The 26349-nt window shown below is 35.4% G+C and overlaps 1 protein-coding gene across 1 annotated transcript; it reads left to right on the top strand.

Annotated features, from left to right (window-relative positions):
* Window positions 1-9520: 9520 nt before the first annotated feature.
* LOC108669590 (insulin gene enhancer protein ISL-1) lies at window positions 9521-24874 on the top strand. The gene is made up of 7 exons (XM_018156967.2): window positions 9521-9732; window positions 14589-14687; window positions 15006-15157; window positions 15684-15777; window positions 16668-16743; window positions 23443-23727; window positions 24713-24874. Exons 1-7 carry the CDS (start codon window positions 9521-9523, stop codon window positions 24872-24874), a joined length of 1080 nt encoding a protein of 359 aa, XP_018012456.2.
* Window positions 24875-26349: the final 1475 nt, after the last annotated feature.

Genomic DNA, 26349 nt, shown 5'->3' with positions numbered 1-26349 from the left:
TTAAGCATAAATACTAGAATTCAATTAAGTTCGGTCCTTCATAGAGACAGGTCTGGGAGGTGCTTCTGACACTTCAAGTCTCAAAACAAATAAAATAATATCGTGGCTTCTAATTCACCTTCAACCGGTCTAAAACAACGAAGACTCTATAAGAAAATCGTGGTTTTCTTAGGACGAAGACCATGTTGCCAGGCAAGTTACCCGTCTGCTCGTACACCTACAGACTAGTGCGGCGACAGACGTGCTGGTGTGAACATTGGTATTATGCGCGCTACCCGGTGACTTGAATGCATTGCAACACTACATTAATTTATAATCATCCCAAAATAATGATAGATTCTAGGCAGTAATTGTTGTCGGACTGTCTCTGATAATTTTAAAATAATTTCGGTTTGCAACAATACGTTAATTTATAGTCATTCTAAAATATTTATAGATTGAAGGCAGTAAATGTTGTTGGGCTGAATCTCACGATATGAAAATAATTTCGGTGTCTTGATGTCATGGAGATAAAGTTAGATAACTCCTTAATTGGAAATGATGGTATATATACAGATTGCATTGATCCAATTTTGACTGAATCAAATGAAATAAAAATATTATAATAGCCTTAATTAATATTGTACGTATAGTTATTGCTGGAAAGGTCCTGTTCGGTTGGGGCTGTCCGTATAAACGAGATTCTGTATGAAGACTACTCGAATAAAAGAAGTTTTTACTTCAGCGTTACTATAGAGTCTCAAACTATAACAATTACTAAACTGAAGATAATTTATGTTATTAATAAAATGAAGCTAATTTAATATTGTCAGAGCGCCGGTAAATACATATAACCTCCTGAACACCCATCGTATATCGGGTACGGACAGCGTTGTCTATATATTTATACTTTTACGTCGGCGAAAATTTGAATGGTTTCAGACCAGCGTCGATTCGCAGTATATTGTTACGATGAACGAAACAACACGACTCGTCCAACGCAGCAAAAAATGTAAGTATTTCAGTTTCGCCTGCATTTTGGGTTGTCGTCGTTTATATATTTTCTTTTTTCGAAATGCTAACCAAAATTTCCAATCTAATTTTTACCACTCAGAAGGTGTAAACGTGTACTGATAAGATTTTGCGTAGAATTTATGATGAAATTTCTGTGAAAACTGAAATGATTATGTTCATCTTTGTTGTGCAAGATCCCCAGTTAATGGCTGGTGCGCATCGCATGTTGATGATCTCCGTATAGTTGATTATGCCCCTCCTATATGTTGATGATGTTCCCCCAATTTGATATTTCCCTCATTTGATGTTTCCCCCATTTGAGGAAACTTCCCAATTTGATGACGGTTCTCCGATTTAACGATGTTCCCCCCCCCCATTTGATATTGTTTCCATTCGTTTTACGAGGTTTCCCCAATTTTATGATTTTCCCCTATTTGATGAGTGATGTTTTCCCCATTTGACAATGTTTCTCTCATTTGATGGTATTTCCCCCATTTGACTATGATTACCCATTTAAAGATGTTCCCTCATTTAACGATGTTTACCCATTTGACGATATTACCTCATTTGATGGTAATTCTCCTATTTATATATCTCCCATATGACGATAATTCTTTTATTTGATATTTTCCCACCATATCCTGAACTTGGACATAAAATCAATCAGTTGAACATTTCGTTGATTTAGTCAAGTCGTCGATCAATGTCCGTTTTTTACTACGGTGTTGTTTAACATGAAAAGCAGGCTGCTATAAAATTTTTAAGATTTAATTTCTCTATAATCAACTTTGAATCTTGTATCGGAAATTTTATGGTCAAGTTAATGTTATTTTTGGTCTTTAAAAAGTGGTTCGTTCGTCCGTGGGCCAATATTGGTTGTTCAAACTAAACATAACGCTTTAGCACCTGTAGCATGGAATTCAAATTTAAGGTTATTCATATTGGCAGCAAATTCAATTTCTGTGAATTTTTTTCGTTCACAAAGCCATAACATTACGGGAAAAACGGGCTTGTCATGCGAACTGAGAAGCAAACGTCTTACATGAGCAAATTCTGCGAATCAAACTCGATTATAATCGCAAATTTTATTTGCAGTCCAATAGACCAGTTACATTGAACCGGACAAGCTCGCTTCACCAGAAGAGTTGCGAGTGCATGGGATCTGCTTTGGTATCCACGATGCGATCGCGTCACCATACGGGTGTTGAGCAAGCAGCATTTACAAACACGGGACTTCGGGGTCTGAGCATAGCCTGTTGTTGAAAAACTGTTGCACTTACGCTACCTCCATTACAGACCTTTCATTGGATGCCCTTCATGGGAGTCTTCTTCTTGAATGGTCGAGTAGCGGCAATGCTGCGTTTTCTGTTGGCTGGGACTCGCCTATGAAACTGCAGGGGTTCTTGTTTGCCATGATCTGCGCATGCCTGTCTGTGATTCGCTCGTGACGCGGTACAGACAGGAGGAGAACTCGGTCTGTCTACCAATCGAGTTCTCGGACCGCTCGATATTCAGGCGGGCGTTGAACCTACACAGCACCTTGTTCTGCCAATGAGACTTTAGGTTTCACCGTGAATAAGGCGGGGTCTGTATTTCAGAGGGTTCTCGTCCGCACGTTGTTCAGTGTTCTTTCCATTGGACTAAGTTGCGGTGAACGTGCGATAGTTTGCTTTAGATAACTTGGCCTTTTGCTTTATTAAGAGCTCGCGCGACCTATTTGTTTATAATTTACCCGAATATATTCACGAAAAAACTATTATCATTAGAGGTCAATGGAAGGAAAAGTGTTGTCAAACATGTGATAAATTACGCTATTCAAAATGAAAATTTTCTCTAATAGCACTTTTAAAATTTCGAAGCAAGTTTTTTGAGTGGATAAAGTAAACCCCGATAAAGACACTGGATCAACTATACCCTGAACGAGTGTCGGAAACTAGCGTGGTCTCGCTACAGAGGAGTAGCGAATTTCCAGCACATTTCTCGGGGTAATCCTTATTTATTTTAGAAGTTAGTAGCGGCAACTGCCGCAACAGCTCGGGAAGCTGGAGCTCGTCGAGCGCAGAGTCCAACTGTGGTACCAGGAGACCGACATGGCCGACGGTATCAAAGGTAGCGAGATTTGATTTTAATTTTTTTAATCGTATTATAATGGGCGCTAGTTGTGAAATGAATTGTGTATAAAAGTAGGGTGGTAAGCGTTGCCTATCGGCAATAGTAAAATCGTGGCAATGCTAAATCTGTTAATATCTATATATTAGGATAGGGGTATAGGGGTATAGGGATAGAATCACTTTATTTGTTTGAATCTTGTATTTTTGTCATGTATATGAGGGCTAAGACGATAGCACGGATTCCAACATAGAAAGTAATTCTGTTGATCTCATTTGAAATTAATTGATTGATTGTTCTGGTCTGAATTTAGAATATTTAGTCGAATAGCACGTTTTCCTTTGAATATTAATATTCGATGGTAAAACGTGTTATTCGACTAAATAAAATTAGGCACAACGATCGACAAGCGATATTATCGAAATGTATTATTTAGACGTATATATGCTACACATTCATATACCATTTATCAATTATCTCAAAATATTTGTTGAAGTGAAAACCACAATCCGGAGACTATTCAAAATTCGTGATAATTTAAAATTGGAACTTAGCTGACTATGAAATATCTGACCACTTAATTTCGTCTCGAAAGTATTTATTCGTGCGCACATACTTTATTCACATACTTTATTCACATACTTTATTCATACTTTATTCATTTATTCGTGCGCACATATACTTGGGAAGGACGAACTCCATTAATTCACAGTGTTTAAACTCTATTTCTTTATAATTCTACGAATATATATAGAATATTGCAAGGATATCGTTTAGTTTTATAACTTGTCACTTTTACTAGAGTAACAAATGTGATCTGTTGTAAGACTGTCCAAGAATCTCCACACTAAACAGTTTAATTGACTATCTAATGTCAGTCACATAGACGTTATCTAAATAGTTTATAGCACCACGAGCTAATTATGCAATGTGTTTTATCTTCGTTAAGTGATGAAGCATGATTAACCTTATCATGTCTACGGTACTAACAGTACCGTAACAGTGTACTAATTGCCATTGATGTTAAACATACTGACAATTTATGCTTCGTTGGGTATATATAGTATATTGATTCAATTGATTGATTAACTCTCTGTTATATAGCTATGTAATTCCATTGTATAGATGATGTAGATGTAGGATAAATGACATTTTCTGTGTTTTTTACTTGTTTATCCTTTATTGATATGATATCACCATATTCATTCATTACCCTATTATTGATTATATTGGCTGCATGCATGAAGTTTTGAACGCCGTTCATCAAATTCAATTGTCAGTAACGTATCAGCAAGCTCCGATTAACCACTTTAGAAATTGTTATTCTTATATAGAACTTGATAAAATTTAATCCATGAATGAATACACTTAATCATTATGAATGATGGCGGAACTTCGTTATCGCTATTATGAGAGATGAATGAACTTTTTTATCATTACTATAGAAATGATGACGGAACTTTGTTATCAACTATGAGAGATGAATGAATTTTGTTATTATTTCTATGAATGATGACGGAACTTCGTTATCACCATTATTCTAAGACATAAGTGATGGCTGAACTTTGCCATCATCAAAATGAGTGTAAAAGCAACTATATATAGTTGCTTTATATAATAAATATACAACAGAATTCACAGTCTGTTTGGATTCTTGTTACACTGACAATTGTTACACCAAAGAAAGGTGATTCATAGTGGCATGTGCATCGATCATGCATATAAACAGGAGCCCACATTGGTATTGTGCATTATTAATTATGTGTTTGGCCACGCCCAGGAATTACTAGTTTTTTTTCCAAAAATTCTCGAAATGATAAATTGTAAGGTTCTGGAATACGTACACAATTAGGGTATCATATTAGGTGTAGCCCGTGTAGGGGTAGGGTAGCGAACATGCGATGTAATTTATCGGCTGAAAATCATTAATTTAACTAAAACATAATTAATCTATGGCCTCCGGAATTGTTGCATTTGAGTTCCAACCTCTTTAAATATCATCCAAAATTTATAATTATTTTGCATCATTTCCGTTCGAATATGTAAGCAGTAAAAATTGTTTGCTATCTGATTTATTCAGTATTAGTGCGATCGACGTCATCGCATTGAACGTGTATAAAACATTATGAAAATCAATGTTTAAATGACATTGATAATGAATTTTGACATTCACGAAAGTAGACCGTGCGCAGTTAAATTGACATATCAAATTTAAAAAAATTGACGTTCAAATGTAAATTTTGAATTTAAATTTATAATGTAAAATTGAAATTTAAACGTTCATTTCAAATTTAAAAGTTCAGTTCAAATTAAAAATGTTAAATTCAAATTTAAAATGTAAAATTCAAATTTGAAATGTTAAATTCGAATTTGAAATTTTTAATTCAAATTTGAAATTTGAAATTCAAATTTAAAGTATCAAATTAAAATTTAAAATGTTAATAATTAGCCGCATATCATAAGTTTCCTGGAAAATTACGATACAGAAGGAAATGTACTCAAGTAGAAATTGAATGTCTTGAATTTCTCTGACAACATATGTGATATTGCACACCGTTAAATACTTTTGAGGTACAACTATGTCAAATATCTTAGCTTGAACAACGTTATCAAACTCAACTACAACACAGTCGGGGAGGCATGTTTCCGCCTTGCAGAACAATTCCGTTAATAAGATTTTTATAGCGTCTTATTACAAATTTTTTATTATGAGTTTTATAGAGTCTAAATTAAAAATTTGCTTCATTATACGCTTTATGGCGTCATAATTGAAAATTTGCAAAATTTTATTTTTTCTTTTGCATTTTTTTTAATTTGAAAAAATGTCACCATAATTGAAACCAATTAAGAAACAACCAACATCAAATTAAAATTTTTTCTAACGCATTTTTTTCTATGCTAATACTTGTTACATTAAAACATATGTGAAGTATTGTTCATGAAATTATATATTGACCTTACCGGCGTCCATATTTTATGTTGGCTGAATTGTTTAAATGAATTATTTTTAACACGTTGACTACGATTGCTTCATCTTGTACAATTATTTCATTTTTTGCACTTTTTTTAAACAGGGTTGCCAGTCGATCATTTTTTCCGGACAAATTCCGTGATTTAGTTTTTCTCAATTGCGTTGGCCGGCTAAAATTTATGATAAGGGTACTTCCTAATTAAATTTTAAATACTGCAAAAAAGAAAATAAATGGAATTTTTATAGCGGAACCTACAAATAAACTAGTATACATTGAATTATCGGCCTTTTTTGGCCTTTTTTTGTTCTCGGATTTGGCCGGTTTTAGGCAACCTGAATTATGTACCACTACGTCCTGGAGAAATACATTTTGTGGTACGCATATGTACCAATACGTAGTCAACGTGCTAATACCGTAGAACAACATTTTAACTTATTTCATCTATAATTAACTTTCCTTTGTAGGAATAGGATTAATTGAGTTTTGTGCAACATGATATGTGTTTCATCAATTCGTATAAAAATTTTGAATAAATGTAAATCATTTTACTCAGAATGTCTTTCATCGTCTGTGTCCAGTATTCATTTTTCTTCATGCCTTCTGAATCTCACTTCATCGTGTCGCTTGCGGCTTCAATTCACCAACAATAATAAATGAATTAATTTTTGCATGCATAATACGAATCCATTTAGCAAAATTCATCTCAGTATACCTCTCGTTTTAATTTCAGTATATCACTCATATTAATAGCAACTATTGAATAGCAATTCGGCATACCATTCAGATTTACTTCAACATTTCACTGAAATTTAACGCAGCACATCACGTAGATTTATTTAAACGTTGCCCAAGAATTATTATATTATATATTATTACATAATATATATACATATTATCTATATTGTTACATGTATTTTATATTATTACATTTCGGAATGCCTCCTAAATTTTTCGCAGTGTATCATGCATTGAATTTATTTCATAGTTTCGAAACTTGAATATAATGCAAACAGGACTGTGGATTCAAAACCAGTTTCTTAGTAGTATTGTCGAACAAAGAATCGGCCTAACTAAATTATTGCATTATTATTTGTGACTATTAACTGTAACGTCTATTAGATTGAATGAGTATGATTATATGTGATGATAATATTAGATTAAAGCTAATTTTACAGTATTAATTATCTTGATGTAGTGGTTAACTTGTTAATATTAATATGAAATCCGTTCTTTCGGTAACTTGTAATATAGTTACTTGATTCAGATTAAAGTTTTTTTTCTGGTTCTGAAATGCTTTGATATTGAACCTTTCGAGTTTATATTCATATAAATTTTATTTGAAAATTTGTTTGGAAGTGTTTAGAATATAAAGTAAAAGAATCAGATGTGTTTAATCTTAAGCATGTGTTTAAAATGGTAATTTTAGATAACCATTGAGGGCAACGCAATGTTTTTGGAATTTATCTGAAGAATTGATCGTAAATGTGTTCCACTTGAAGTCACGTCCGGCCATCAACAGCTGTGCTCTGTGTAATTATAACACGTACTGGTCTAGTTATTCCAACAATAGTTTACCAGACGAATATGTAAATGCGTAGAATTTTTATATTACGGACTGAGCTTCACTTCTGAAAAAGGATGACTAAGCATATTCTATGACAAAGTGGAAGTTATGTTTGTTGCAGCAAAGCTATTATTATAGTTTCATAATTCTAATACGTTGAAAAGGTAGTGATTGACGGAAAAAGAAAGCCCGACATGACGCTGCTGCAGTGTGCGTGTACGTTAAAGATTTTAGGTTTTAAAATCATTCAACTTTAGGAAAAGTTTGAAACTACGAAACATCTGAGAGAAGAAATAATTACCACTTAATTTTTAGTTTGTGCAAGTATGGGTGGTAAATAATGTTATAAATTATTCATTTAAAGTAAAATTTTGTTTAACACTGTACAATTTCCAGTATAATTAATAAAAATAATGGAATTTATTTGATTACATTTCTAGCTTTAAAAATGTTGAAGCTTTTGTGACAATGGCATTTAATTTTACATATTATATTATTATTTTAATTTTACATAAATGAGCAAAGCACTGACTCGTCCAGCTAAAAATAATTTCAAATTTTGAAATTACAAAAGAATTGACATGAACATGTTGAGAATATATATGTGCTCAGATTAATGATTGAAACTTTGTTCAAACGACGATGAATTTTTTGCCCATTTGCGGGTTATCGCACGTACGACTTATATATAGTTTAGCTCGGTAAAAGATCGTATCAGTGGTTTAAACAGAAAGTGTATCAATATTTAGTCAACAACAACCCATTAATTTATCTGAGTGATGTGGTATGAACGTGAGCATGTCGGCAGCAAATGTTCTCGACATGAACATGTGTTCATAGCGATTTTATAGCTCTGACGCTTATTTCATTGGTGATATGTAACCTGTTAGTCATGTTTCAGTTCATTCAACGTCCAGTGGCCCAATTCCCTGCAAAATTTTGTTATTGCCCTCGAAATTTTACTATTCAAATGATCGGGTCTTGTCGTTATTAAAAAATAACAATGATGGGCATTAAGGTCGATGCTTACGTTTTGGCGGTGAATATTTTTTTAAATTATTGAAAAATTTGATATATCTCCATATGTAGTATCAGCAGCTTACTCCCGGTTACGCTCAGTGATTACTGAAGCTTTTAACTTGAATATTATGCTGGTTTGTGTTATTCCAATAATTCCATCACAAATCATTTATATAAGCAATTTTATTTGAATTGGCTCGTGAGCTAACGTTTTTTCGATGCGAATATGCCATGTATGGAGACCCGTCGGAACTTTACATCAGAATGGTTATCATTAATTTCAGCACTACATATGTATCATCCCAATAACGTAATAGATAATTATTCTTATTAACCTGGGGGGTTTCAAATTCATATTTCATATTGATTTCTCGGAGCTGATGCGGAGATGTGTGTTGCGACAGCGGTGCGGACAGGCCGGCTACCCATAAACCCTCAAAACAATAAAATATTAAATTTTCACATTATAATTGTTCGTATATTAAGTAGCAATTATAATAATATGTAACTTTAAGCTGATGATGAGATGTGTATTGCGACAGCGGAGCGGACAGGCCGGCTGTCCATTTACCGTCAAACAATAATTATTTAATTGGTGCATCAGGATTGTTATTATATTAAATAACAATTATCATAACATATAACTCGTTTTTTTTTACATCTGAATTCTTACATTAAATAGCAATTATCATAACATATAACTCTGAGCTGACGCTGAGATGTGTGTTGCGACAGCGGAGCGGACAGGCCGGCTGTCCGTGTGCCGTGGCTGCGATGTGGTCATCAACGACCAGTACATCTCATAATTGTTCGTATATTAAATAGCAATTATCATAACAAATAACTCTGAGGTGATGCTGAGATGTATGTTGCTACAGCGGAACGGACAGGCCGTCTGTCCGTGTGCCGTGGCTGCGATGTGGTCATCAACGACCAATACATCCTACGCGTGGCGCCGGACATGGAGTGGCACGCCGCGTGTCTCAAGTGTGCCGACTGTCACATGTTCCTGGACGAGTATTGCACCTGCTTCGTCAGGGAGGGTCGTACCTACTGCAAGCGTGACTATGTTAGGTACGTAGCTAGTCACCTAGCATTTAGTCTTAAGTTAGATTTATAAGTCTTGATTTTATTTGGTGATATTTTTTAAAATCATTCAACTTTAGGAAAAGTTTGAAACTACGAAACATCTGAGAGAAGAAATAATTACCACTTAATTTTTAGTTTGTGCAAGTATGGGTGGTAAATAATGTTATAAATTATTCATTTAAAGTAAAATTTTGTTTAACACTGTACAATTTCCAGTATAATTAATAAAAATAATGGAATTTATTTGATTACATTTCTAGCTTTAAAAATGTTGAAGCTTTTGTGACAATGGCATTTAATTTTACATATTATATTATTATTTTAATTTTACATAAATGAGCAAAGCACTGACTCGTCCAGCTAAAAATAATTTCAAATTTTGAAATTACAAAAGAATTGACATGAACATGTTGAGAATATATATGTGCTCAGATTAATGATTGAAACTTTGTTCAAACGACGATGAATTTTTTGCCCATTTGCGGGTTATCGCACGTACGACTTATATATAGTTTAGCTCGGTAAAAGATCGTATCAGTGGTTTAAACAGAAAGTGTATCAATATTTAGTCAACAACAACCCATTAATTTATCTGAGTGATGTGGTATGAACGTGAGCATGTCGGCAGCAAATGTTCTCGACATGAACATGTGTTCATAGCGATTTTATAGCTCTGACGCTTATTTCATTGGTGATATGTAACCTGTTAGAGTTTAGTAAATTTGGCATGTGAATAGAATCCTCTGTAAGTGGCAGCGTAGATACGAGTTTAACATATGGATAGAATTGACCGAGTATTGCAAATAAAACTAACCAAACTAATTACAAATAATATGATTAATTAATATGAGAATACCAATATTTTGATAATATAATACCAACTGAATTAATATTACCTTTATGAAACCAAGGTGTGATTTAAATTACCTTTAAGAACTTTACCGTTTTAAACACATGTGGCCATGGGTATAACATTTCGAATCCTTATACCTTATTAAGGAGAATTGGTAATTTTCTACTAACGTGTTTCATCGGTTAACGCATTCATCGTATTTTACTTCATGTTTCAGTTCATTCAACGTCCAGTGGCCCAATTCCCTGCATAATTTTGTTATTGCTCTCGAAATTTTACTATTCAAATGATCGGGTCTTGTCTTTATTCAAAAATAACAATGTTGGGCATTAAGGTCGATGTTTACGTTTTGGCGGTGAATATTTTTTTAAATTATTGAAAAAATTGGAGATATCTCTATATTTAATCTTAGCAGCTTACTCCCGGTTACGCTAGGTGACTACTGAAGCTTTGAACTTGAATATTATGCTTGTTTGTGTTATTCCAATAATTCCATCACAAATCATTTCTAAGCAATTTTATTTGAATTGGCTTGCGAGCTAACGTTTGTGCGATGTGATTATGCCATGTATGGAGACCCGTCCGTACTTTACGCAAGAATGGTTGTCATAAATTTCACCACTAAATATGTATCATCTCAATAACGTATACGTTATTGAGATGATACATACTTAATGGTGAAATTTGATAACCATTTATGATAACAGAAGAATTATCTGTTTTAACAGATAATTCTTCCTATTTTAACTAGTGGGTTTCATATTCATATTTCATATTGATTTATCGGAGCTGATGCTGAGATGTATGCATTGCGACAGCGGAGCGGACAGGCCGGCTGTCTGTGTACTATCAAACCGATAAAATATTTGATTGTGACATCAAAATTATTCTTATATTAAGTAGCAATTATCACAACATATAACTCGTTTTTTTACATCTGAATTCTTACATTAAATAGCAATTATCATATCATATAAATCGGAGCTGACGCTGAGATGTGTGTTGCGACAGCGGAGCGAACAGGCTTGCTGTCCATGTACCTTTCAAAACCATAAAATATTTGATTTTCACATCAAAGTTATTCTTACATTAAGTAACAATTATCATAATATGTAACTCGAAGCTGATGTGGAGATGTATGTTTCTTATATTAAGTAGCAATTATAATAATATGTAACTCTGAGCTGACGCTGAGATGTATGTTGCGACAGCGGAGCGGACAGGCCGGTTGTCCGTGTGCCGTGGCTGCGATGTGGTCATCAACGACCAATACATCCTACGCGTGGCGCCGGACATGGAGTGGCACGCCGCGTGTCTCAAGTGTGCCGACTGTCACATGTTCCTGGACGAGTATTGCACCTGCTTCGTCAGGGAGGGTCGTACCTACTGCAAGCGTGACTATGTTAGGTACGTAGCTAGTCACCTAGCATATAGTCGTAAGTTAGATTTATAAGCCTTGGTTTTATTTGTTGATATACAGATCAATAATTACAATTTTCCATAGCCATTCCATTTCGCTTCATCAATCCCTTCATTATTGAAACCAAAATAACCTTATTATTCTTAAAATAAATAATATTTTCAGGTTTAACTAATTATTTATTAAATTTAAGTATTAAATTAATATTTAATTTAATATGTAAATTTTAATCATAATGCATGAATTTTGATTTATATATAATGCAACCAACGGTCTTTTTGAGGTAAGCAAACAATGGGCATTACTCTGAATTATTTGCAGAATCTATCCTCAGAAAATAATATAACGCTCGCTGCGTTTGTGACCAAGCCAGCTGTTCAGCTGTATAGTTACAGCTGTTCTGAAATAGTTACAGCTGTTCTAAAATAGTTACAAGATTGTAACATCATCAGTCGATCACTAGCTGGCGGCTTTTCAAGCTAAACCCACTAATTAATTAATAACTGACGAGAAATCGACCGCTATACGTGCATTTTTGCGAGTTTTGAAAGTAAAGCCAATCATGACCTATACGTCTCACTTGTACCTAAACCACCAAAAGTAACAAGAATTCATAAGCCATGGGGCAGTGAAGGGTTAAGAGTCTAAGTGCCGACGACGCTAAAAGTTGAGGAGCTATTTGAGGATATAACAAATTGGAAGCGCGACTCCATTGTTTGTTATGGTCTCGAGAATATGAGTCTTACACTCGCGCAGGTCTTGCGGACGCGGTTCATCACACGTACATGCTGCGCGGTGACGTCTCGAGTATACGACCTTCGATGTCGTGAAGAATGAGCTTGAGGACTCAAAACCTTAAAAATTTGCTAGAAAAATAAAGAAAAATTAATTGATTTTCTAATATCTCGTCAACAATAAAATCAATATTTTCTATTCCTTGTTCAAAAAGAAACCCGCCTTAATTGTGTAACTCGTCAACTCGTTAGCTCATTGACTTAACGGTCAATTTATGAATAAATCAATTAATTTTTTCTAGCAAATTTCTTTAAGGTTTTGAGTCCCCAGGGCCATATATACTTTCAAAACTCGCTAAGTTAACGTAAATACTTACGCTCTATCTTCTTGTCTATGATTGGTGGATTTTGCTTGAAATGTCGTCAATGATTGGCTGATGAACTTACGATTTCTTAACTTTTTTGAAAGTATGACCATTGAAGCCGTGGCACGTATAATTTGCTGATTTTTCCTACTTACAGAAAGCAAAACTATATGCCGCGTAACCTCTAAGTTGGATGTATGTTAAAGTCTAAAAAAATTTTTTTACCCGAGTAGCTTCTGCTACGCGTCCAATGGCACGCAACTGTAATAATTCAGTATTTTATATTGTAGCAAATCAATATTTATCATTATAACGTGAAAAAATATGTAATAAAATATCCAAGTAGGTTAGAATAGTTTTTCCGCAAGATCGGTACACCTAAGGGATGGTGAAAGAACTTCGCTGAAAGTTGAACTTTGACCAGCGTAGCACGACTTACAGAAACGGACGTAAAAGCCTGAAAGCTGATTCAGAAACGATCGAATAAGCCCGAAACGATCGAACGAAGCTGATTAAACGCAGCAGCAGAAACTCAGCTGTATATTAACGCAGCAACAGGAATGACGATGTAGGAATGCAGCAATTAGAATGCAATAAGCCCACATGCTTATGCATGCAGGCCTTAGTTTAAGTATGTAAAGCTGTTACACTCATACAGCTGTTTTACTCACACAGCTGTCATACTCAGACAGCTGTCATGATCACACAGCTGTCATGGTCACACAGCTGTCACACTCACGTGACTGTCACACTCACACAGCTGTCATACTCACACAGCTGTCACACTCACACAGCTGTCACACTCACACAGCTGTCACACTCACACAGCTGTCACACTCACACAGCTGTCACACTCACACAGCTGCCACACTTACACAGCCGTACACTCACACAGCTGTAGAACAAGTGCATGCATTACAACAAAGGTGTCTTGTGCGACAGCCGAAGGATACTTCGGAAAGATCCTCAAAGCTGCCTTTGTTCATCCTACTTGAGATCTGCTGAACAAAGAACTCTGAACAACCGTTGGCAGGCTTCGAAAATTGCTGCCTGTATATACGTTCGCGTTTTTCTTGCTTTTCTTTCCGTCTTCTATGCTTCTTCGTCTTTAAACTTTTTGTCTATATTTTCTATAATGGCAACCAGCTTTCCATTCGTTCTTTCTTTCTCACGTTCGTATTTATTTATACTTTTTGTTAATTTAGTCTTTTTCACTGTATTTTTTGATTGAGTGTCATACAGAGCTCGATAACTAAATTTCGCTATTGCGTTGAGAGGAATTGAATTATCGAATGCATGTTTTTCTTAGAATTGCATTTCTTCCAATAACTCCTTTACAGCTTTTGTTTCACTGTAAATTTGTAATTCGCAAGATGAACAACTATTGATGCTGATACCCATGTTTAAATTTTAACACTGGCCCTTGGATGTTGCATGTTCTAAACCCAATACGTCTCCCTTTCATGCAGACTGTTCGGTGCCAAGTGCGACAAGTGTGTGCAGATGTTCGATCGGAAAGATCTCGTGATGAGGGCGCGATCTAAAATATATCACCTCGACTGTTTCAGGTAAATGGAAAGTTCCGGTTTAATATGACGCTTGTGTTTTTTATGCAAGTTAATTAAAGATATAACTCACTATTATTGTTTTTTCATGCCTTTTTTTCACGTGAATCCCTGGCTCGAAGATGCATCCAAGTCGACATGAATTCTTACTGATGTGAAAGTTTGGTTACCAAATCCATTTACGATAGAAAAATATTTTACTAACTCGCTAAAAATAATATTCTGGTCAATAAGTGGAAAAATTGAACGTGTAGAAATTTTTTTGTCCCGTAGTCAGCTGATGTTTTAGATTGATGCTGAGTAGCGTAAGTTTTGACTCAGATGCGTGGCGTGCGGAAAACAACTGCTCCCCGGCGACGAGTTCGCGTTACGAGACGATGGCTTGTACTGCAAACAAGACTTCGACGCCATCGAGAAGAAAGCTAATGCCGAGAACAACAACACCACCAACATCAACCACAATGAAGTCAAAGGTAACATATCACCTATACTATATAAATAATGTAATTCGTTGCCTGCATAATTAAAAGAAATGTGACATATAGCCTACCATACTATTAATTATTATATTATGATTCGTTACATGCCTATTTAAAGAAGTTAACATATTGACTGCCATATAATTATGATGTGATCCGTTTTATGCCTAATTATAAAAGCACGTTTTTATGTCAATTAATGTGGACAAATAAGCTGACATGCTTGCGATGGAATTATATATAGGTACACTTATTTAAATAAATATCATACAAATGTGGGCGTATTTGTCAGAAAAATTAATTTATAATCACACACTCCGTGTTGGATGAGGTGCTGGTATAAATTAAGTGCGATGTGTCGACCTTCTGCACTAAAAATCCAAATTTAATCTCAATGATAAATTTCGTCAAATAATTTAAATTCTCAAAAGGACACTCTAATTTTGCTTTATTTTATTTCAATGAAGATGAAATGCAAGTACGAGGTTGTATTAACACTGGGAATTTTCAAACTGTGCAGCAACGGAGAGTAAACCGCTGCGCAAGGAGAGACGAGAGGGCAAGACAACGAGGGTAAGGACCGTGCTGAACGAGAAGCAGCTTCAGACCCTCAGGTGAGGGATTGTCTGGGTACAATACAGTTGCAATTATGCCCATGTGAAATTATGCAGTAATCATATGAATTAGTGATAGTAGATGATATGTGTCGTTACAATATACCTACAGTTGTGTCAATATTTACACTTCATCATCATCTGGAATTAATGATAGTAGATGATATGTGTCGTTACAATATACCTACAGTTGTGTCAACATTTACACTTCATCATCATCTGGAATTAGTGATAGTAAATGATATGTGTCGTTACAATATATCTACAGTTTTGTCAACATTTTCATTTCATCATCATCTGGAATTAACGATAGTAGATGATATGTGTAGTTACAATATACCTACAGTGTGGTCAACATTTTCATTTCATCATCTGGAATTAAAGAAAGTGCATTCGTTTTAATTCAATCATACAGACGTGTCGATAGAATATACATTTGTGTCAACATTCACACCAAATCTACGATTAACTGAGAGCATAAGTCGTTATATGTCTCAAAATGAACGGAGGCTATTTTTGTTTTAATGTAAACAATAAAATTTCCTCAAAAAATTAGAGCAATCACTTGCTTTTGTTTGATTTGAAAAGCAAATTTCTTAAAATTACTGAACTTGAATACAACTGTGGTCATTTAAAAACTTGAATACAGCTGTGGTCTCGTTCCTCGATAATTTGAATGACACTTGAAAACAACTCTATCACAGATAATTTCTTATTTCGGAATCCTAGCATCAATATCTAGGTAATAATCACACAGTAACCACAAATTATTTTTAAAACAAACCGTTTAGTTGGTGGTCCTACAGCGCATAATACCGACTAGATAAAGAAATATCGGAATTTAAGGACTAAAAAGGAAGAAAAGAATATCTGTCGATGCGTGTCGTCAGAGTCTGGTACCAGAACAAGCGCTTCAAGGACAAGAGGCGAGCTAGGATAGAGCAGCAGAGGGCTCTGAGACCGCAGGTATGGGACCAAACTGCACTAAAATATTATCACTTCAAGCCAAATGAAATAGCGAATATATTTGAACAGCCCCTGGGCATTTCTATGAGAAATTTTAATTCGTAAAGTTGAATCTTATTTTCAAAAACTAAAGTTTAACCCTCTCTGAGATTTCCATGTGAAAGGAGTTTTAACGTAAATCACTCCTGTTTAAACTTGAGTGTCAGTGTGACAGCAAATAAAGTATTAAGACCATTCGCAAGCACCCAATTCCTGACCTATCAACACGGAAAAAATGTGTTGTTTATGTCAGGAATTGAAGGCTCTCACAGTAATTTACTACGGTATTTATATCATTACTGTATATCAAGCGAAGTGCATTAGTACTCTTGGTTCCATACTCTGTAGGTACAGTGAAAAAAAATCTCGGCTCATTCGTGTACTTGCCCCGTTACAGTCTGCCACTCCTGAAAATCTTCGTATAAGTTCATATTTTATTTTATAAGATTTCATATTTTATTCATTATACTAATTTCTTCTTAAATATGAGTTAAATTGGCGGTAAAGGTTGACCGCTGCATAAGTTTTAATCGCGGAACATTCATTCCGCAGATGTCATTCATTACGCATTTTATAAATTGTGTTTATTTTGTGCAATTAGGACTTAACTAACTCGCCTCTTCTGCGCCGAGCATCGCTTGTTCTGGAACTGGAAGCCTATCATTATCTCATCTGTTACTAATTTTCCATGTATTTGCCTCGTGTTATTATTTTTCTACTTTATACGGTTTCGTAATACTCAGTAACATAGAACTATACTCATAACTTAATTTTGTGATATCCATGATACGTTTGACTAGAGTTCCCTAAACTTGCTTCACTGTCAGAGTGAAATATGTAAATGAAAATCGTTGAATCCCCTGTTCATCGTAGCTATGGATTACGTTTCCATGTATTTGAAGGTGTCTTGATATTAATTCCATGAAGATCTTATACTGTCTTGTCCAGTAATATAGTGTGATATATAAAAAAAGACACCTAAAAGCTACCCGGTTCCGGGAAATGAGGTTTACACTTTTATTTGGAATACAGAAATGGACATTTTTATTGGCGTTGTGTTTTTGGATACTATTACTGCAAGAAATTGAAGAAAGAAATTGAACGACTGCAAGAAATTGAAGTTGAAGATGTTGTAGGTTCAAGGTTATAGGATGATTATAGGATGCTTATTGGATGACAATAGGATGATTGTAGGATAAAGACGGGTTGATAATAGGATTACAATTGTTTAATGATAGGATAATTTTAGGATCATTTCGCAAATGTGCACATGAAAGTGCCCTCATACGCGAATGTTTAAGACAAGAAAAGAAACGTGTGACAATCTGGTGATGTTTGCTTGGGGAGTTATTCAGGTTTTTGACGTCGTATGCTTGAGCAGCTTTCTTCTTGCTGTATAGGCCCAATCGCTGGGCCTACCTAGAACTTGAGATAAGCCTTAACTTGAAATTCCAGCTCACTCCAGTCTAGCTAGCTATTCCAGTCTGTATAAACTTGTGCCTTATGATCGTTATAGTTATTACTGACTCATTGTAAGACCGGGTTTCAGCGATGAATAGGTAATGATTCTGTGTATAGGTAATTGGAGTCATGTTGGAAAATGTACAAGTAATATTACATAAAAATGAGCTTATGAACGTATATGTGAGAATTGTCTCAATGTTTTGGTTAGTAATGTGAATTTGATTGAAATACTCGCTTGTTCATAGTGAAAGTTTTATTATTTTTATCGAAGTTTTAGAGCCAATTCGTCAATACATTTGGTATATTTTCGATAACTATATGATAAAATGCACTGTTTTGGAGCTTTTGTAAGTAATTTTAACATTCTCAAGGAGACATTTATTAACCATTCGTAATGGTTAATAGATTTAGCATAATTTGATAAAAACATTTAGAGTTTTTTTTAGATTTGTTTGCAATTTTGAGGCTGAAAAATTTTGGTGAGCCTCTTGAAAATTGTAAGTGAAGAGGCAATGAGGAATTTAATTAAATCGCTCAGAGATTATTCGCTGTGGTTCCATAAAATTTTTCAACACCATGCATGTCTTTAGTTCAACATGAATTTATAGACAAGAAAAAAGCTCCAGTGTCATCATGAATTATTTTTTATTATTATAGTTCTAAGAATTTTAAAAAAAGTAGGCGCGGAGCTTTGAGCTCGAAGTTTCTCAGTCACGAGATTTCCATGACAGAAAATTTTGAGGTTAACTGGGCTTTCTTGTTTCTTACAGTTTCTGGCTTTATTAAACGACTGCTAATGTGATATTTCTTGCAGATTCCCCTGCAAGGTTTAGGATGAAATTGAGTCTAGATGCTTTGACCCAGTTTCGGTACCCTTAATATGTAGATTTCTTACACAGATCTTCATACAATATACTGAATGAAATGTTCGAACTTTAACGATCGATTTAAAGATCGAACTTGGCTGTTCGATCTTTAACGCAAATCTGGCTGTTTAGGACGTTACTTTGAATGTTTCAGACAAATTTCAGTACAAATAATTGTGTTAACTTGAGCATTGGTGTATTTTGACTCGATCATTGGACATGACACGTCGTTATATTACGAATGTTTCAAACGCATTTCCCACAAATCAGTGTTTGAATTAGGGCTAGGATGTTATTTGCCCCTCATACCTATCATACTGTATGTTAGGCCTTAACTACAAATGCTTCAAATCGAAATTGTTGCGAATAACTTTATACATTTGGACATGGGTGATTTTTTTATATGATCTAAGGACATGTTACGACGTCACTCTGAATGTTTCGAACATATTTCCATACAAATTAGTGTATAAATTAGAGCATGGGTATTTCTTAACCCGATCTAGGGACATATTGCTCCGTTACTATGAATATTCCGAACACATTTCCATACAAATTAGTGTATAAATTTCAGCATGGGTGTTTTTTGACCTGATCTTAGGACATTTACTCCGTTACTGTGAATATTTCTACACAAATTAGTGTATAAATTTGAGCATGGGTGTTTTTTGACCCGATCTTAGGACATGTTACTCCGTTACTATGAATATTTCTACACATGGGAACATATAGTAACTATGTAGAATTTTATTTACTTTAAATAAATCTCACGCGGATTAGTTGATAATGAATTATTTTTTACTATTAAGAATCAAATTTTTCCATCTCGTCCAAGTGAACGAATTCTTTCACTTCTAAAAATAAATGAATTTAACTTTCATTTTCGTAATGCCACTAAATTACGATACCAGGACGCTGCATTCGAAATAATTTTTTAATTTAGATTTTCCAAACTATTGTAAACTATTTTTGCACGATTGCGCATGTACGTTACTGAGAACGTTTCGCGTACATCACACACGTACACAAGCTCTTGGTTCCTCCACGTACAGTCCCAGAACAAATAGGATTCCTGTGACCATATAAAGCACCCATGGAATGGTGACCAAACTCTCCATTTTGTTTACCTTTTCAAACTGAGAGACAAAGTATCACGTCTGTTGTCCGGGATGCGCTATTGAATTACTCGCTCTGTGGGGCGATGCCTGCGCCGGGATAAAGGCACTCGATGGGGCGGGTGCGGTTGAAATGAGCTGGCTCGGGAATATCGGGGGAAAATACCGGTGGGATGGATAGAGACTGGAGTTGGTGAATTGGGAGTGATAGTGTATATAAGATATAGGTAAATGACTTAAGATGGATAGAGACTGGAGTTGGTAATTTTTTGACAATATAGTGTATATAATATGGTGTATATAGCGTATATAAGATAGGTAAATGACCTAAGATTGATTGAGACTGGAGATAATTGCTTGGAACTAGGTGGTAGTTGGTAAATTTTGACTGATATAGTGTATATCAGATCAGTTAACTTTCAGAAATGGATAGAAACCGGAGATAATAGCTAGGAACTTGGTAAGTGGTGATTTCTGGGAGATATAGTGAAATATAGTGTATATAAGATCAGTAAACGACCAAAGGGAGGATAGGGATGGGAAAAAACGGATTGGAACTTGTTGGTAAAGGTAGTGAATTCTGGGTGATTTTGTTTCTTTTAGCACTCGTTTTTAATCCAGCTGAATATGAGCCTATAAAAGATGTCACAGTAAAATGCATATTCGTACATATCCTTTTTTGAAAAAAAGGGGTGAATGAAAAATCATTTTAAATCAATCTGATTTATTATGATGACTCTACCTACAAAAATAAAATGGCCGAACTAAATGTGATTGAAAGAGAATTTAATTTTGGATAAAAAATGTCATCTAGATAAAGTTTATCTGCAGGGTACAATTTTCAGGAAATCTGAAAATTTTCAGCGGGCTATCTGTCACTGTAAAACCAGGTTTCATTATCGATTGGTTATTTAAGTGGATATTTCGGTAGCAATCAAGATCTCATCGTCTACAAATCATCACCTCTTATGAAGGTTATTAAGGCATAAACTTTCATCCCGTTTGTTCTATCTACTATTCTTTTACTTATAACAGCGAGTAAATGTAGGTTTAAAGTAAACGTTAATTAACAAATATTTCTGGTATTGCTTTTCTTGCCGAAGATACGGTAGTTAAAAAAGTCTGAACTAAAAGTAACACAAAGACCATATAGAATAAAAGTCTCGTAGCAGCGGGACGTCACAGGGAATGACTGATGAGAGGTTTTTAATCCAGAAAGGGGAGGTATACATGAGAGATGGTGGGGTTGGGGGAGTTAGGTGGGAAAGAAAACTGATGTAAGAGTTTGTAAAGGATGGTTCAGGAAGATCAGAACAGACAAAGAAGAGATAGAGACAGAGAGGAGGGGTGTGAAGGTGATGGGTGGAGTTGGAGCGTGTGTACCGTCTAGTATGTACACCAAGCGTGTGTGTGTTTACCGAGCACTCAGGGTGTGTACCGTCTTGATCTAACACACCATCTCGTGTGTAATGAGTGTAAACACTCCCCTTGATTCAATACACGACCCAACCGGCCGCAGTATATATAGTTTCGTACTTCAACTTCGATTTGCATAACTGAAATACTTTTTCCGGTCTAATTCAAATCGGAGTGCAGAATTCGCAACATTTAAATCATTGAATATATATTTACCACAATTGGTTTAACATGCTGAAATTTACATAACATTGACGTATAATAATTAAATGGACACGGTGTCTCAGGAGTTATCTCACTCGAGATGTTCATGAGACACTCTAGTGTCTCATGAACATCTCTTTAGTGTCTCATGACCATGAGACACTATAGTGTCTCGCGCGGGCGCAGCGAGCCTATATACGTATATAGACGGTCGGTCCCACAGTAATTTGAGTCTGATTGCCTATAGGGTGCTTCATATCTCAGAGGCCATGTTTGTGCTCACCAGTAAACTTGATTTTCCATTCCACTTTTTTTCTTCTATAGAGTTTCTTTTTTTTTTGTTTCTGGTTTCGGTTTTACTTGAACGAATGTTTATTTAAATTGTTTACTTACATGCCACTTCTTCGTAAATTGTAATATTTACATTATTTAATTTCGGTAATATTAAAACTTACTATTTTTATATTTACTAGTGAGTGCTAATTAAAATAATAAAAGGGTTCAAATACGAATAAAGGTTTACGTTAATTCTAAATACTAACACTATTTGCTACTGATTTTTAAAAATATCTATTCAATTATAATTAAAATTCTCACAAATATTTAGGACTGTGCCTATTTAGACTTAAAACGTATATACGTTGTTATACGTATATAATTAGCACATAGTTTGGAGGAAAGATTATTCTACGCTTATTGTAGAATTTAGGAGTTTCCTGCACCGCGATAAGTTGAACCTACGATTCAGATTGAATATTAAAATTTAACACAAATTTTAAATACGAGTCAAATTTAATTAATGAACATCCATAATTGAAAGTTCAAGAATTATGATTCTAAGTAGGTTAGCCTGAGTTCAAGTTTAATTGACAAACTTCCTGCAGCCATTAACTTGTTATTTCCTTAATAATATTTTTGCTTTTTTCACCGTTCTCACGCTTCACGAAATTGGGCAAAAATCGACAACTGGATCATATGGATTGATTTGGGTCTCCCACTTCAACCTCGACTCAATTCGTCGTCACCTTCCTCATCCAACTAACGCGTTATAACATGACCAACCTGCATCTGCTAAAATGGAATCAACCACGTCAAAACAACACAATAATATTAACAACCAATGCGAATTCAACCTTTTCAAACGACACAAACCCTTTTGACAACTCGAATTTAACTCTGCCAAAACGGCACAACCATTATTGCCGCCTTAAATTCAACCCTGTCCAAACAACACAACTATTATTGCCTCCTCGAAATCAACCTTGTCATAACACAACCATTATTGCCTCCTCGAAATCAACCCTGTCAAAACAACACAACCATTGAGGCCGCCTGGAAATCTACCCTGTCCAATCAACACAACCATTATTGCCTCCTCGAAATCAACCCTGTCAAAACAACACAACCATTGATGCCTCCTCGAAATGAATCTCCAATCAACACAACTATTGATGCCGCCTCAAATTCAACCCTGTCAAAACAACACAACCATTATTGCCTCCTCGAAATCAACCCTGTACAATCAACATAACTATTGATGCCTCCTCGAAATCAACCCTGTCATAACTATGCAACTGTCTACCGCCACGGTTTGAACCCCATCCCAAAACACGACAACGCCCTTTGTCAACCACGAACACCTCTGCGCTCGCCTTACTCTGCAGGAGAAACAGATGGTACTGCAAGGTTTATCAGGAGTGCCTATGGTCGCTTCTTCCCCCCAGCGACACGACGGAGGCCCTCTTGCAGGAGTGTCAGGCCCTGTTGATGTTACAGGGTATCACCCGCCATGGAAAGCACTCACGGAGTTCGCTCATGCTCATGACCCCGACAGAATTGATCCTTTGATACACCAGCAGTATCAACAACTCATGTCGCAGGTACGTACCAGCTGAATTGTGGTATAATTATTCCGCGTTGAATTTCATTAGTAAAACTATATTTGAATTCAGTACGGTTATGACGTTGTAAAATAATCCAGTTTAACAAGTGTTCGCGTATAGCCAGATAATTCAATAATATTGATACTTTTTGTTTTGATTGATTCCAAAATTTCAAAGATTCATGTAGAAATATGATGTGCAATCACCGATACAGACAAACCGTGCCTGTACAAAATCCTCATTTTTACAAATGAAAACACACGGTTAGAGAGGACTTTTCCAGAAATGTGTGCGTGTAGAAGGGAAAGGTCGAGGACATGTGAGCTGGGACAGTTCGTGTGAGGTTGTTTACTAGGCAAGCGAGGCTGAGGGAGATAATGTTTCCAGAATATCTTTACCGAGCTAACACGGCAAGCCGACCGAGTAGTTTAGAGTTACTGATGGCAAATACTGACGGGAGCTGACTGCTTATATATATAGGAGGACTGCTTATATGTATAGAGCCTATCTGTTTCATACATCGATGCTGACTGCTTATATACATAGGAGGGCTGCATATATGTACAGAGGCTATATGTTTCATACATCGATGCTGACTACTGGAATATATAGATGGTCTGCTTATATGTATAGAGGCTATATGTTTTATATGCATGGTTTGTGATCTATGGTGCCAATGAACTCCAATCATAGAATTCATATGAAACGCAGTTGTTCGAAGACCTACGGTTAGGGATTTTTTTAGAATTCATGATATTCGCGATATTATTAGATAAGCAGGGAGCTTTAGATAAACTAATGACCAACTGAGAAAAATTATGCTATGATTTTTATCAACTTGCATTGCTATATTAATTAGATTTCAAAGAAGGCAAAGATGTCACTTTCTGGGACCACCTCTTTTCCCAGAAATATTATATATATAAATATATAGAAGCACAAAGAACGATTTTCATAAGGAAGAAATTCTTCTCGTCTTCAGATGCACGGTTTTGGTACGGAGATGATCCCAGCTTCTGAGATACTGTGCCAGCCGAGCCATCCCCTGGTAACCCACTTGCACCCCCAACAACCTCCCCAACCTCCGTTGCATGATGCTGGCACGAGCATAACTTCAACTTGTTATCTGTCATGTAGACTATGAGCGCCAGCACCAGTCCCTGATGCAGGCACGAGCATAACTTCAACTTGTTATCTGTCATGTAGACCTGTGTGAGCACCAGCCCTGATGCAGGCACGCTTGTAACTTCAACTTCTCTGTCATGTAGACCTCTATGAGAGCCTGCTCCTGCATGATGCTGGCACGAGCATAACTTCAACTTATGTCATGTAGATCTGTGGAGCACTAGCCCCTGATGCAGGCTCGCTCATAACTTCAACTTATTATGCGTTATGTAATCCCGTGTGTTCTTGTAGTTACATAAGTAACTTGTTCCGTTGAGGCACTTATTGTTTTTGTTTAGGCAGCGGTCATTTCGATGTTATAGTTTTGGAGTGAACGATGGAATTGTCGTGAGAGAATTTGAAATTTTAATATTAAACAGAGCAGTTTAGACGCGCATTATTAAACAGAGCAGTTTAGACGCGCAGAAATGTCTTGCGTGTACAATTGTAGCAACATCGACCAAGAATAAACACTTTCCTGACCTTCAACATAAGCCATCGAGGTCCATACACAGGCCCTGATTATAAAGTCGAACCAAGTCGTTCTTTCTATTCAAGTCGAATAATTAATAGGAATAGCATCACTAATTTAAGCACTTCACGTACTTAATGTTCTTTGAATCGTGCTTTGAGAGTGAAGTATTTTTTAATTCCGGTTGGTGGGCGACAGAAGGCAATCAATTCTCATTTCTGTTGTTTTTTAACAGACTTTGGAGGTATAGATTTTAACGAAACCAAGTTTACAAGAGTTTTGTGTACATTTCCGTTGTTCTTTACTTTGCGTTGTTGTTCATTTAAACTAAACTTCGAAGAACTATGATGGGCGGAACAAGGAAGAAGGTGAGTGAAAAACATGCTTATATTTTTGTTGTTAAGTGTTTTAATGTTGGTTTTGCTCGACATACTTTCTAAGTGGAGCGAGATCTGAATTTCATTTCTCCATAACATTGTAGTTGAGATCGTTTAATTGATTTTTTTACCACGATGCTTATGAGTTAACCGGTAAGATTATCCTTACAGGATACAATTTGACTTCTCCTTTCAATTGATGAGCTAAATGAATGTGTGTGGTATCCACACTAGATTGTAACTTGTATATCGATCATCGTGTAAAATACATAAGAAATTAAGCAATTTATTACCAATGTAAAATTAATTTCTGATGTCATCGTTTAATTCCATATTTTTCTGAAATCATAAGCAGGTTATTAGGGCATCCTCTGTATTTTTTCGGTCATTGAGCTTAACAATATCGTTGTGAACAATATTTTAAAAAATGGTTAGATTAAATTGAAGGCGAACTGATTTTATTTAGCGTGATGCAGATCCAATTCTTCATTTATTTTGAAACTATATTTTAGATTTAAACAAGTTTTTCTTACATCGTTTTCATGTAATGTGCCGAAACATGATTATTTGAAACGCTTAAGTTGTTATAGTGTTACAAATCTATTC

This window comes from Hyalella azteca, unplaced genomic scaffold (assembly GCF_000764305.2).
Source record: "Hyalella azteca isolate HAZT.00-mixed unplaced genomic scaffold, Hazt_2.0.2 contig16309, whole genome shotgun sequence".
Taxonomy (NCBI): Eukaryota; Metazoa; Arthropoda; class Malacostraca; order Amphipoda; family Hyalellidae; genus Hyalella; species Hyalella azteca.
Note: the sequence above shows the minus strand (reverse complement) of the source record. Positions and strands in the feature narration are given on the sequence as shown.